A 14,638-nucleotide genomic window follows, 5' to 3' on the forward strand; every position below is an offset into this window, starting at 1 on the left:
TTGTATAGTGCATTTCTAGTCTTCTGACTAATCAAAGCGCCTTTTCACCGCAGGTCACACCTACCCATTCACACACCGATGTGCAGAGGCTGCTATGTAAAGTGACCATCAGAAGTAACTAATCCCATTTATACACATTCAAAGGCCGCCATCAAAGCAGCCGGAGCAATTTGGACTTAAGTTTCTTGCTCAAGGACACATTGGACATGTAGCTGCAGGAGCTGGAGTTCAAACTCCCGACCTTCAGGTTGAAAGATGACTGAATCAACAACTGAGCCACAACCACCCTAGACCTGCTGATGGTGTAACTCGTCATCACATGACTTGTGATGTGATGTGATTGGCACTTTAAAGATAATTGGTTACACTGATAAATAGTAGAAGGTCTAATTAAATTTTAAATTAATTTTTTTTTTTAACTCTTTGGTTTAGGGATTGCCGTATTGTTCATTGTCACTTTGGTCCTTGCTGCAATACTTCTGCAACTACTTGATTGCCAGGACATTTTGTGAAGTACAATGTATGTTCTGAGAGGGATAGTTTTGGGAAAACATGTTTTATTTGCAAATGAAAGTATTCTAAAACACAATGTATGGTGGCTGCATCAGCACACATGTTAGCATGCTGTCCTAAGCAGTGTTTTGGTTTTGTGCTACAGCCTCACATAGCTTCTAAGAATCCTAGTGTTGATGCATACACAACATACTGTAACACATTATGCAATGACTCTCTTAAAAAGAGTCATTGCATCCTTAGACGGGATACTGTAAAAAGAGTCATTGCATAATAGAAGGGCAATACTTGGATTTTCCAAGAAGAATATGCATAAGAATTGCAATAAATTACATAAACTACTGCTGTTACAGTAAGCCCTAAAAATGATCCAAATTTCACCCCAAAAGTAATAACATTTATACTGGTTCAGACATGTCCTACAAGGCTTATACACAAGCACAAGTGATTGTCAGTTGATGAAAACAGATGCTGATTACGTTTGGACAAGGCAGTCTATTTATTCTGTATACTTGCTTCCATCCCTTCCTGTTATTCCTTGTTGGTGCTTTTGTAAACCCATAATCCTCATCTGGCCTGACCCTTTTCTATTAAGTTCACCGGGAAGGCTATGGTGTCTTTGTTGGCCTGTCTTGAAAAAGTCTGAATTTGATATCCCAGTGATATTATGATAAACTGTTAGTGATTAAGTTTTGCTCTTCTGCCTCTGGGAATTAAAAGTTGCCCACTGCAGATTGTTAAGTATTTTTCGTGATAGGATTTATATCAGGACCAGAAGCTATTGATGCCAAATGTGTTTTGCCATTGCTTGAGCACACTACCTACAGTCGATGACTACAGATTTTCCCAATTATTTGAACTAATGCTTCTGAAATCCATCAAAGAATAGTGTCTTACTGAGATTAAATGGCAACTGTCAGACACCAAAGCCAGACCCCTGATGGACCAGTGTAAAAATATGTGGTTAGGGTCTGAGATTGTGTGTACATGAATGCGTGGGAGTGCGTGAGCCTTTAAGACATGCTAGGTGAGACTTTCAGGTCCCTGGGGTTCTCTGCAGTACATCAAATGTAGTTGAGCCCTTTATTTCCTTAATTGTGTTGTGCGTTGGAAGGAGCTTACTTGAGCAGAAAATTGAATATAAAACACTCAAGTCATCAGACTCATGCTATCTTTTAAGAGCAGAGGGGGGTTGGCAACAGGGTGGCTTCTGCAGAGATAAGGAGATGAAAGCTGAAGCTCTTGATGATGTTATGGTATCAACAGGAAAAAAGCAGTTTTGCACTTGTTCTTGCTAAATCATGCTGGTGTTTGCACTATATATATTTGACCACTTCTTCCCCCTTGCTGAGCATGTGTTCACCAATAATTGACTATTTAAAAGAATGTCCTCACTTCCTGTCAAATCTCTCATGCACAAACATAACATCTTACATTGCCTCCATGCTGATGTGAGCTTTAAATATACAGTATTTATATCTTGAATCCAGCTGTCTTTTTCAAAGTCAATAATTTCTTCCTCTGGAACTTAGATCAAAGCAGCACTTCTCCACAATAGTGTTTTTCATACAGCTCATCTACCAATTCAATGTAGTGCTGTACAGAATACATTTCGAAACAAAGCTTTTCAGGTCATTCCATTAACAGTTGAATGGATCTCACCAGTAACGTTTATACAAAAGCAAGGGGATTATATATTTTTGGGACTTTATATCAAAATATCATCTGCATAGAATAAATATGTAACTTTTCTCTTGTATTGGACACTACAGCATTTAATTCACTGGGGAGGATTCCACACATACTAAGACAGTTCAGGTGATCATTATCATGTATCATGTTGATTAATAATGTGTAACCTTCCAATCCAGTATAATATACCATATACACTGAAGCCTCAACATGCCCTCTCCAACATCTTCAGAAATGCTGATATTTTTAGCTTCACAAAGATGTATATATATATATATAGAGATTGTTTTTTAATTATTATCACTATATTAGTTTATTTATAATGTTACATTTATTGGTACATTTTTTTGAATGTATCTGTAAGACAAATGCTCCATTTAAAATCAAGTCCAAGTCTGTACTCTAGTCTGTGCTCTTGGCAATGATTACACTGGAAAGTATACCTTGGATTTGACTTTGGAAGAGAGTGAAGCCTAATGCTCAAGATGTGTCTGGTAATCCCATTCCACTTTTTTTTTTTTCAAATGATTGCTTTTCTTTTCTTGAGCATTTATTGTTCTTTCAATATGAAAAAACAGATGATGTGATCTTCCCGAGGCCAAGCTAATAGTTAGACATCAAGTCTGATTGATGTGTCATGCTCTTGTTGGGAAATCGTTCTGCTTATGATGGAATCCTTATCCACAGTCATCAACGTCACCCATAATGACCCCTAATGAAAGATTGACCTTTTATTCTTTGCATTTGTCTATTCTGTGGCACTGCAGAGATGAATACAGCCATTGAACCTTGTGTTCGATAACCCATTTACTTCACCCCCCTTTCACTTGGCCTATATCTGCCTGCATAGAGAATAAAGATTCATATATTCTCAGATGGCAGTGATTTCAGTCAATAATTTCAATCATACATTCTCAGTTATTTCACTCAACAATCATCCTTTGTCCACAGCTGTAGATTTTCCCATGTCCTGTATGATGTGTGTTCCACTCATACATCATACCATTACACAGACCCTGTGGACCTGTTGGATAGGCCAAATGCTGAGAGCTTGATTCATTAAAATAACATGTTAACAAACATGGGCTTGCAGCAATTTTCTGCCCATCCAATTGGGACTAGATTTATTGAAGAGAGACTCTGTAGCCGCCATGTCTAATTGCTCTTCTGTCTTAATTCCTCCGAGGAACAATTGAGTTTGGGTGGACCTGCAGCTTAGTTACAAATCCTATACTTTGTATGCTGTCTTTATTCAGCTCCGTGCAACAAAAAAATCAAGTGGAAATGTTGTATTACTCTTGCATTTTGCGATTTTATGAAAGATGTTATGCTCAGTTGGGTATTTTTAATCTGATTTTGGGACATCTATCATTCAGTATATCTAATTTTGTGACTCTGCTCAATGCCTGCCAAGAAATACAGTTACCTATAATCCTTGAATTGTTTTCAGTTTTACACCATCAATCATTTTTGGGAAGTTTCTGTCTTTCATTAAATTTTCTAGATAAAGAAACACGGCTCCACAGATCTGCATAATACTTCATTCACTTTCAATCACCTTGTTTTAATTAAGAAGGAGAACAAGGCCTGAGCAAAAAAAAGGAGTAATCTTTATTAATTGGGCTTTCTGCACCACTGCTTTGCTGTGGGGATTGTTATAAAACATTCTCTGAAGTCACATGACGGTTCATTTATCATCAGCTGGAAACCTTCCCTTTAGCGAAAAAAAGGCCCACATACACACTCACACGTACAGGCAAGGGACCATCATAGTGAAATCAGTTCACATGTCTTTTTCTAGCTGGAATGCATTTTCCCATCGCTCTGTCTCTATCGGCTTGTCTTTTATTGTCTCACAGGATTTGATTACATGTCCAAAGCAATGAAACAATCTGTAAGCTAGCCGTCTGCTTTGGCGGTTAAAGCGTATACCTCTGGGTGCCGTTGTGCTCTGAGTTCAGCCGAAGATCATGAGGTGGTGCATCAGGCAGGGATTGCCTTATGTCGATATCTCCTATCTGAGAACCCTCAAGCCTGTTTCTAGCCAGACCCTGACCCCTCTATATTATCCTTGTACCTGGAATTATAGTCTGTATGAACTGGGCAAGTGTAGTAGAGTGCTATTTGATTTCCATTCCATCACATCTCCTTTAAAAATCGCTAGAGAAACCTTTCATGGATATTTATTGACATTTACACTATTAAATAGCACTAAAGTGGGCTGCAGTCTCCCCTACATAAACCCTGTAAACCTTTACAATAAAAACAAAGTGAATATCCATTCCTTGAGGCAGTGGAAATGTAGCAACACACTAGACTAACGTTAGCATGATGCTTACTCATCTAATCAGAGAGAGATATGCAGTCAACACCTTCACAAACATAGTGATACCCTGTATGCCTGATAAATAAAGTAGATTAATAGCTTAATAGCAGTATACAGCCACGCAGATCTTTAAAGCATATCGTAAAAGAAAACATATACAAGTGCTTATTTTGTTCTGGATCCTTCCTTCCTGTTAAAGTAGGACTATTCTAAGATGCTTGTTTGTCTATTTTGGATGCGTTTTAAAATGACTTTAGAGAGGGAATAAGAGAGAAAGATGTTGACGCCTGAAGCTGTGAGTTTTGATGACTTTACATGAGCTATGCTGGCATGTGGGTGAATACTCTCTGTAGTCTTCATTAATATGAATTAAATAGATATTTTAATAGTATGCTCTGTAAATAGTAAACAGCTGTTACTGTGCTCCTCCAATGTTTATTTTGAGTGGTTATTGTGGATGCTCCGGTTAATACGTTTAAATACGTATCACTGTTTGTGATGAATGTTATTAGTCATGAACATAATAGGCAAACAAGAAGAAGTAGTAGCAGAAGAAGAAGAGAATGTGAGCATGAAAGAGTGTGATCGGATCGCAAAAAGATCTCAATGTGGACACTGAAGCTTCTACTTCTACTACTGGATGCCCCCCCCACACTTCAAAACTCCTTCTGGCACCACTGTGTTAGTTTCTGTGTGTGGGTCTGTGTGAAAAAGAGTGATGAGGGATAAAAAGGAAAAGAGACTTTATTTGATTTCTCATAACCATAAACAGGGTATATGGCTGTTTTTCCATGCAAATGCAAGCCAAGGCTTCATTTCCCAGCACCCGTCTGCATGAGAAAAATATGCCACACATTTAAGCATTACATCACGATACTCACAGTTGCATGTCTGAAACGACCAGTGGCCATGTGTCAAAAGATTTGCATACATTCATAATCCACTTACTGCGGTGCTCGGTCGCTGCATGGCCGTCCATACTAATTACATGGACCCTGGTTCACCTCGATGGCAGCTCACTGGGAATTAAGAGAGGGTTCCTGTGGGCAAGGTGAGGCCCTTTGAGCTACCAAATCTCTCCTCTGACTACCTCTGCTGCTGCAGGTCACAGGTTAGCTGGGTCTTATTAAAGCCCCGCCAAAGGCAATAACTGGAGTCATATTGCCTGATAATTCTCTCTTTGGTACAGCCTGAGTCGCCATGATAGCGGTTTAGGACTACAAAAAAGCAGCAGCTTGCTTCCTTCGGTGCCTCGGTTTGCGGGAGTTTTGGCATTTATCTGTTTTGCTGTGATTCTGTTTCTAACTCTGTTCAACACGCAGGAGCTCAGTGAAAGCATTTAATTGTTTGAAGACAGTCTGACCCACTTAAAGAAAATATATTTATAACCTGTTATGAAAACCGTATGCCTAAATGTTTTCAGCTCATTAGCCTGCCGTGTGAGTTTTTAATTCCCGGCACAATAAATACAATTAATTTTAACTGCTACTTTGTAGCAGCAGTGACTTTAATTAGCAATGTCTCTATTGTAGTGCGTCTCCGCACAAACTCCATCTCTTTTATGTGCCTCCATTCTTTTGCTCCTTTGGAATGGCTTTCAGCTATAAATGTATACTGCCAGTTTATAATCAGGTTGTGAGGGGATAAAACAGGACGCCAAAGACTTTCTGTTCTACACAAAGTCAATAAGAATGCATGTGTAATTCTGTTCTGCACTTATTTTATACTGAAGTATTCATTGCTGCGAGGTTCCTTCCAGTCCTATTTGATAGCTGCTGAAAATGAAAAAGGAGCTCGGTCCAAGTTGCAGGAGTTGGATTTTGATCTGAACAGAAGTCTGCACTCCATCAGCCTGTGTGTTCCACTGGAGGTAATCACCACTACTGTGCGATCGGAGATCCATCCATCACCACCTGCAGCTCTTATTGAACCAGACCTCAGGAGAAGCTGAGAAGTTAGCTCCCACTGCTACTCAGACCAGTGGTTTGATTGATGGCATCACTTTTATCGCCCCTGTGAGAATGCTAACACATAACTGACCTGTTGCCTTGGATGACATGTCCTGTGCAGTGATTGACAGGTGTCTGGGGCTGATATGCTTAGACATGCGATCCCTGCATTAACCCCGAGCTGCCACCCTCTCTCTCCCTGTTGATTTGGGGATGTTTTGGGGGGGGGGATATTGAGCTGCCAGCTGGTGCTGACGTGCTTGCTATACCTCTCGCCTCCAGCCAGACGCTTAATTAAAAGCGCTTGAAGACAGATCAAGCCCTTTTCCTTCTTTCTCCATTGAGTATCTCTGAGGGCTGCAAAAGAATCCGCTGGATGTTCTCTACCGGAAGTCTCCAGTGAGAGCTGCTTTATTTTTAAGTACAGTTCAGTTTTTGCTCTTAATTGCATCCCAGGACAATATAATAATTCTGGATCTATCTCAGATTTGAGTCAGGTTTGTCATACAACCGTGTTTCGTTGTAGAGTTCTGAGAATTCATTCAGTGAAAAACTCGAGCTATCCAGGACCACTATTCCTGATGAAGCCAAATGTGATATACAAGCAATCAGAGGCAATCACCAGCTTACTCCCGGATTGTTTCCTTTAGTCTTCTTGGCTGTTCCTGAAGAATCATCTCCTGCCAAACCTTAAATCTGTAACGGAAAGAGACAGCAAAGAAAAAAAAAACACAAACTTGAAGCCTTTGAGGAGGAAAAACCACAAATAAATCTGCCCAGTTTGCATAAAAAAGTTATTGTTTCTATTCTCAGCTGTATACAGGCTGATCCCATGTTTAAATCATACATTGGTCTTTAACTGTGCTTTGGCAGCATTAAAAAAAAAACGGACTGTAAATCTTTGCAAGAACGGCGGTCAGAAAAAAGCTGACACGGTTAACCATATCTCTACCACAGGACCACATTCAATTCAAAGCATGAACTGCGATTTGTGTTTTATATATCCACCTTGGCGAACGAGTCTACATATCAATCAGAGGCTGACAGAGAGCGCCACATGTGAAAGCCTCGACCTAGAAAGTGACATCCATGACCTTCATGGTGTCTCTGCATCTGGGTGGACAGAAGCCATTCTCTGCTTCAGAGGGTTTTAAAATTGAGGTCTTGAAAGGTGCAACCTCGATGTCTGAAGCCAGAGCGAGCCTAAAATTCCAGCCAACAAAAAAAATCCCCACCTTCTAACACCCAAGTCTTCCCTCTCAGAAAAGAAACAGCGCTAATCTATTAGCATAGAAAGAGCTTGGCTGTCAAGCAGAGCTGCTATTGTGTCTGTCGGGCTGCATCTCTCCCACTCTCCCCTTCCAGCTGTGTCTACTAGAGCTTTTTCTTCCCTTCAACCTGCTGCAGTCACACTCTTTCAATCAACACAGTCAAAGCACACTATACATATTTACCAGATTCAGTTGTAATGTGCACTCTCACTGCAACATATTCATATTTAGCTGCTCTTATGCCCCCGGCTGCCCATTTCAGATTTTATTAAGGGATGCTTATTGAGGAGTTATTGATGTGGCAGTAGTCCTCCTGGCTCCAGGGCAATATCACTCCACTCAGCAGGAAGAGCAATGGCTCTGTTGCTCTAAATGGGCACAGACTGCCTTTTTATGTTGCTATAAAGAAATGATACAGTACAATATCAACTCGTACAATATGATAGTGCACTTAAATGAAGTCCTTGTACTAGATTAAAATCCACCTTACATATAAGAGCTACATAATACAGGATGTTTGGGCTGGAGTTGGTACCACAATGAATAAGCTTAGCTACAGAAAAATACACCAACATTTTAAGAAAAGATTACCTATGTCAGTCATTCTTAAGACAACAAAAAAAATAGTTTCTGGAACAATATTTTTCATTATTTTCTGATTGATATTCAATAGTGCAACACTTTCTTTTCTTCCTTCTATTTCACATAAACAAGATTCAAGATCATTGCTTGGGTTCTCTTATTAGTTGACACTTTATTTTTCTTATAGCAAGCTTTACATGCTACATACTTTTCGCTTACTGACATGGCCCCTTATATTTGTTCAATTGTCATCAAGTCCCCCTCGTCAAAGAGCAGGCACACCTGCAGTGCCATGATGAGCATTCGTCTGGTTAGACATGATTGGAATATTTGTCTCAAAATCAAACAGTCCTCTATACACACATTTCCATACTGTTCCGTACCCCTGTACGGTTGCAACTTGCCACCCTTGCTTCTCCTGGCTCCTGCCTGTCGCGCTCCACGGCCCCGGGGGCAGCAGAGTGGAAACGTAGTGTTCCTGGCACTGCTGGTATACACTCCCTCAGTCCACCCATCGCACAGAGCAGCGGTCTCCTTGTTCCATCTGTCACTCTCCGACCCATAATCCCTTGCTCTTGTAACCAATCTTATGACATGTTAGAATACCCAAGAGGATGTTTAAGTGTTCGTTTTAATCCAATGCATGAGAGGCTTGTGTTCAAAGTGTGTGTAAACCACTGTTTTTCTATATGACATTCGGGCTAATCTGAGATATAGCCATACATCTGCCCAAATATTCCCTTTTTTAACCAGCTGTTGCAGAAATATGGATTATTATAGCGTAAACAAAAATACTTTACTGTTTTGTATTCATAAAGAGGATGAATATCATAGATTTCATGTCAATCCAAGTATATACTGTGTGTATCATATCCCACTCTGCACGTTTAACCCCCTTTGCTCCTGTCTGTTAAACCGTTTCATACGAGTATTTACAAAGTATGAGAGACAATAGAGCAGTTCTGTGTAATCACAATTACAGCAGCAGACAGGTAAATCACAGAAAATGTCAAATCTGATTGGACTGTGAGCGTGAAGAAGAGTCTACACATGCATGCGCCTCCTCCTCTGACAACACGCCGTGCAATTTTTGGCATGATTCTGGCACCTCATCTCCTTCATGACAAAAAAAAAGAAAGAAAAAAAGTGCCTGTTTGATATGCTTCCCCACTCTTCCTCCTTCCCCTGCCTGACGTGTTTGTTCTTCAGCCCCTGCCGCATGTCATAATGGGCCGAGGCAAATCACTTCCAGGCTCGAGCTGAGATAGTGATTGTATCAAACTGACCCCTAACAAGCTGTCAGCTCACATTTGATAAAGCATGCATCAGCACCCACTGGCTTGACATCCATTTGGACGGAGTGGACAGGTCTTATTCAGGCAGTGTGATTCCCTGTGCCACTCTCTCTCGCTCGTTTTTTCCAGACAGTTTGTCTCTAACTAACGATGATTGCATCCAGCAGTGCTATTTGATACGCACAGTTGCAGTCCAAAGAAGTCAAAAAGTAGATGCCTGAAATGTCTGATCATATAGATAATGGCTAGATGGATGTAGCACCTCAGTTACTCCTATTACATCAGTTCCAGAAACAAACAGTTCTCCTGTCCACACATAGAGGGAGCTCGTGCGTCCTGAGAAACCACAGCCTGGAAATGCTCAATGAGTGAGTGAGAGTGTGTGTAAGAGAAAGAGAGCGAGAGAGAGAGAGAGAGAGAGAGACAGAGAGAGAGAGTCGAAATCACTTCGTAGGGGAATAATAATAACGTGACACAAACCGGCAACAAGGACATCAATTTGAGCTGTGCGTCAGGTTTAACGTGCGCCCTTTCTCCGGTCCAACTTTGTCCAAGTCGGTGGAAGCCCGGCGAGTCAGTCTGCGCTCCCGAGGCGGCGTGACAAGTTTGGAAAGAGGGGGGAAAAAAGAGACTCGCATCACTATTTTTAAATGTGAGATTTAGGGGGCGTGGACGGCAGAGGAGCAGCGCGGAGCATGTTGGCTCCTGGCTGCAGTTCCAGTGTGGTGATGTGCCGGCTGGAGGAGGAACCCGACTACGCGTAGACTGAGCGATCGGACGCGGAACTGTATTGTGTCTGTCAAACCTCTGGAACCCGAATTTCTGTCATTTTCAAAGCCCATTTGGATTTGTTACTTCAATGCGCCGCCGTTGGGCGTTACGGGAGATTTTCAGGAGGGATAATAATCCGTGAAAACGTTTTGAAAGACGCAGCAGACGGCGTGCGTAACTGACGAAATCTCGTCAAACAGCAATTTGAATGACAATAGTTTGAGGGCAACTGCGCTCTTTATTTGTCAAAGGCATCATTTTTGAAACCGACTGCGCGTGGTGAGTCAACGTGGGGGAGTAAATTTGATGTTTTCAAATGACATTATGGATTTGTCAAGTGAAACTGAAGTGATTTTCATTTGTAAATATTGACAGGTGTAGAAGTCATTGTGACCGTGCTAGGATCAGCATTTCATTCACTTAAAGCTCTCTCTTTATGGCTTAAAACAACGCGGACTCTAGAGGATGGGATGGTAACCAAACCATCGGTATGGATGATCCAAACATTGTGTAATCCAGTTTTATTTACTTTCCAAACACTAAGTGAAAGCGCACGTTTGATTACCGATCTTATAATGCGTTTGAAACGTTGACTGGGAAAGTCACCATCACTTGTGCGTCTTTTACCGAGTTGTAGCCGATAAGGCAACAGCCAAAATGACAAGCAACGGACCTGTCATCGTCTACGAGTGGCTAAAGACCCTCCAGCTTGCTCAGTATGTTGAGTCCTTTGTGGATAATGGGTACGACGATCTGGAGGTTTGCAAACAGATCGGAGACCCGGACCTGGATGCTATCGGCGTGTATATCCCTCACCACCGGCAGAGGATCCACGACGCGGTCAGGAGGCTGAAAGAGGACGCCCAGGAGACGGCCAGTGGACTCTACTTCACCCTGGAGCCCATGCCACCTGCGGCTGAGATTTACACCAGCCACATGGTGGACCAGTACGAGTCCAGACTGCGGGGATCCAAGTCCTGGACCGAGCCCAACAGTGACCGTGTGGGGCGTAATGGTGGGTACTTGGGCGCGCAGAGGAACCTGACGCTGGGCAACAGGAGGGAGCTGGTGGTTTATCCCAAGCTGAAGCTGAAGATCATGATCAGGGATAAGCTCATCAGAGATGGCATCAACCTGGCCAAGCCTCCATACTCTAATAAGGTAAGAACTGAGACCTGGATAGATGCGGTCTCATAACGCGGAGCGCGTCGCTTGGCAAAAGTCTTGCATGTAAACAATGGATGAAGCCACGCTACACAGTGCATCATGTTTATAATCATACAATGCAAATAATCCTGGTATAATTTTTGTCTGATATTAAATATAAGCTGCATTCAACTCAGAAGTTTTTATTTTAAAATAACCATTACAGGGGAAGTTGTATTCTTTTGGTGAGAATCAACACCTGATTTGAAAGTACCAAAAATTGCTTTGGATTTTTAAAGAAATGAAGACAGACAGGGAAATCTTAGTCTTCAAAATAACCAAACTGTACATATTTTCAAAACATTTATATCACAATGCTGCCATAAAAGAAAACCAAAAAGTCTCACGATAAGCAAAATACCTACTGGGACAAAAGTCTAAATTTTAAGTGAACTTTCCTGTTACTTGATGCTTAAAAATGATATGAATTAAACTTGAAAACTTAGCTACAGAAAATAAAAACATACATCTTTATAATTTTATCATTACAATTACTATAGTGGTATCAAACAAAGGTTAAAAAAACTGATGTTCAGTAGTTCATTTGTGACAGATAAGCATCTAGAAAATATTCTTCCTGACTTGTATTTTAAAGCAACAGTCAGAATTTCTTTTCACTTTCAAAGGATTTCTTTTGTCATAAAAAAGTAGATGAGTGGTTTTTACAAGTGTCTGTATTTGCAGTGTGTTGTGGCACAGACGGAGGCTGTCACCTGCTCTGCATCCTCCATCATTTGGTCCCCACATGTCATTCACATAAATTTGCACTTTCTGCTGTGTTCAACAACATAAGATGATATTACACCACTGAGCCGTAGGCAAATGCCATTGTGACACCCTAAACATTTCCAGCCCTGCTGTGCTGCACTCTGCAGAAGAAGCGAGGGGTTGCAGTCACATTGAACGATGGCGATGAAGTTCCTGCAGATCGATAAGCAGAGAGCACAGAGCAGATCCTGAGGAGCTTTCAAACTCAGCTGTGATTTCCTACAGGCGGAGGGGGGGGGGGAGATTTACACTCTGATTATTAATCTAACCTGACCTCACCTGTCCAGCAGTGACTCACCTCGGCATTCAGCGTGGGTGGATCAACAAGGCCCACGAGCATATAAGCCGGGTGTTCTTTGCTGTGATGAATGGGCGGCGGGCCGTTAATGGCAGGGGTAGTAAATGAAGAGGAGCGCCCAGCTGGGGAGCGATTGCAGCCCTGTCAGGAGGCAGACTGAGAGGGCCTCTTGTTTTCACAGGACTGATAGTGACCTTTTCTTCAGAAGTGTCTGAATCATATGCCTCACCAGCTGAGAGGGCTCCACTGAATCACGGCTGTTACACACAGGGAGGCTTGTGAGCGGCCGGTCTACTGACCACTGAGAGGGTAGAAGTCGTGTCCTTAAGATTTATTTATTTGTTTGCAACATGCGGTTTTGTTTACCACTGAATAAACAATCAGATGCTGCATGTGCACTTTTCACTGATAGGAGTAAGCTTGTTTGCAAACAAGTCTTCGCTTATGCAAGGGCATGGATTGGAAGCTTGTTTTGAATACAAGGATTGTGCTCATTCAGCAGTTCCTTGATATCAATCAATCAATCAACTTTTATTTGTATAGCGTCAACTCATAACAAGTGTTATCTCGAGACACTTTACAAGAAGCAGGTAAAAGACCTTACTCATTGTTATGTTACAAAAAGCAGGTAAAGGACCTTACTTATTGCTATGTTACAAAGATCCGGCCTATCCATCATGAGCACTTTAGCAAAGCAGCAAAAGTTACAGTGGTAAGAAAAAACTGTCTTATTAAAAGGCAGAAATCTTCGGCCGGATCCCCGGCTCATAACGAAACAGTCTTCACAGGCCTAGACTGCGCCGGGCTTGGAAAGGGATAGGGGGAGAGATGGGATAAGATGCAGGAAGAGGGATAGAGAGCAAGGGGGTGGGGGGAGGTAGACCGTCCATCAGCAATCCGGTGGGGAGGGGAGGGGGTGTGGGGGGTTGTTCTGGCAGGCCGCCAACCCACGATCCGGTGGGGAGGGGGTAGTGATATCTGATTGACATTACTTCCTAGGGAATTTGTCTAAGGATCTGACTTTGACTTGAAGTCTCTGAGCCACCAGTCCTCAGGGTCCCCTTAAGTCAATGTTCTATATAGTGTCCATGAACTTAAACACTGGATGTGGCCCTGTGAGAGCGTCAGTTTGATCTTCTTCATGCGTGGGTGACAATCCACGCATGAACAAAGCCGTTCTAACTGGTGGCACACACCCCTAGAATATGCCGGTCATTTATTGACATGACTTTATACACCTCCACTGTCATGAACAAACCTCGGTAACATATACACTGTGTGGTACCTTCTTGCTTCCAAATTAGCCTTTTCAAACTGATACCGGCCTTTATTCCAATTTCTGCATGTTTCGTAAGCTCTGTCTGCATATTTCTGCCACTTTGGCTAACTGTGAATCCCACAGAGATTTGGGATTTGTGAGGGATTATCTGTGGAAACCAGGGCTGAAACAAAGTGTTGGTTCCAGAGGGTTAAACGATCCCTCCCTTTGAAGGCTGTATTTATTTAGAGCCAGCGCTTTGGCATTGAGGCTTTGGAGGAGGAATGAGTAGGTCAAGGTCTTTCTGTCTCTCTCTGGCTCCTGTGTGTGTGTGTGTGTGTGTGTGAGTGTGTAACCCAACAGTTTGGAATTGGCTCCAGCCCAGTGCTTTTCTACCCAGGAGGAGTGAGAGGAGGCTAAGAGATGGAGCTGTGACCAGCTGATGGAGGTTTGACTTACTCAGCCTGTGATTGGTCTGCAGATATCTCCCCTCTCTCTGCCTTTGAGACGAGATGTCAGCCCCCAGCGGAGACTGCGACCGGAGAAGCAGACTCGGGGCAATTACAGGACACACAATGTCAGTCTCTGGGGATGTTCATTGTATAGTATAACCAAGATCTCAACCACATTTAAACTGTCCTCTGTGCTCTCAATACGCCTGGATTCTTCATGGACTGTGGTCTGACGGTTCATCTTTGTGTCGCCGTCT

General features: G+C 42.2%; 1 protein-coding gene across 3 annotated transcripts in view; it reads left to right on the forward strand.

Moving 5' to 3' along the window:
• Positions 1-10,044: 10,044 nt before the first annotated feature.
• The window catches only part of sash1a (SAM and SH3 domain containing 1a), a 168,950-nt gene continuing 164,356 nt past the window's right edge, over positions 10,045-14,638 (forward strand). Inside the window, exon 1 of one of the 3 annotated variants that reach the window (XM_061052020.1) lies at positions 10,045-11,560. In XM_061052020.1, coding sequence (XP_060908003.1) covers positions 11,057-11,560 — 504 coding nt within the window. In that variant the 5' untranslated portion in view covers positions 10,045-11,056. The remainder of the gene's footprint in view (positions 11,561-14,638) is intronic. The other 2 variants (XM_061052021.1, XM_061052022.1) reach the window with 2 other exon arrangements.

The sequence above is a fragment of the Labrus mixtus genome, chromosome 12 (genome assembly GCF_963584025.1).
Source record: "Labrus mixtus chromosome 12, fLabMix1.1, whole genome shotgun sequence".
NCBI lineage: Eukaryota > Metazoa > Chordata > Actinopteri > Labriformes > Labridae > Labrus > Labrus mixtus.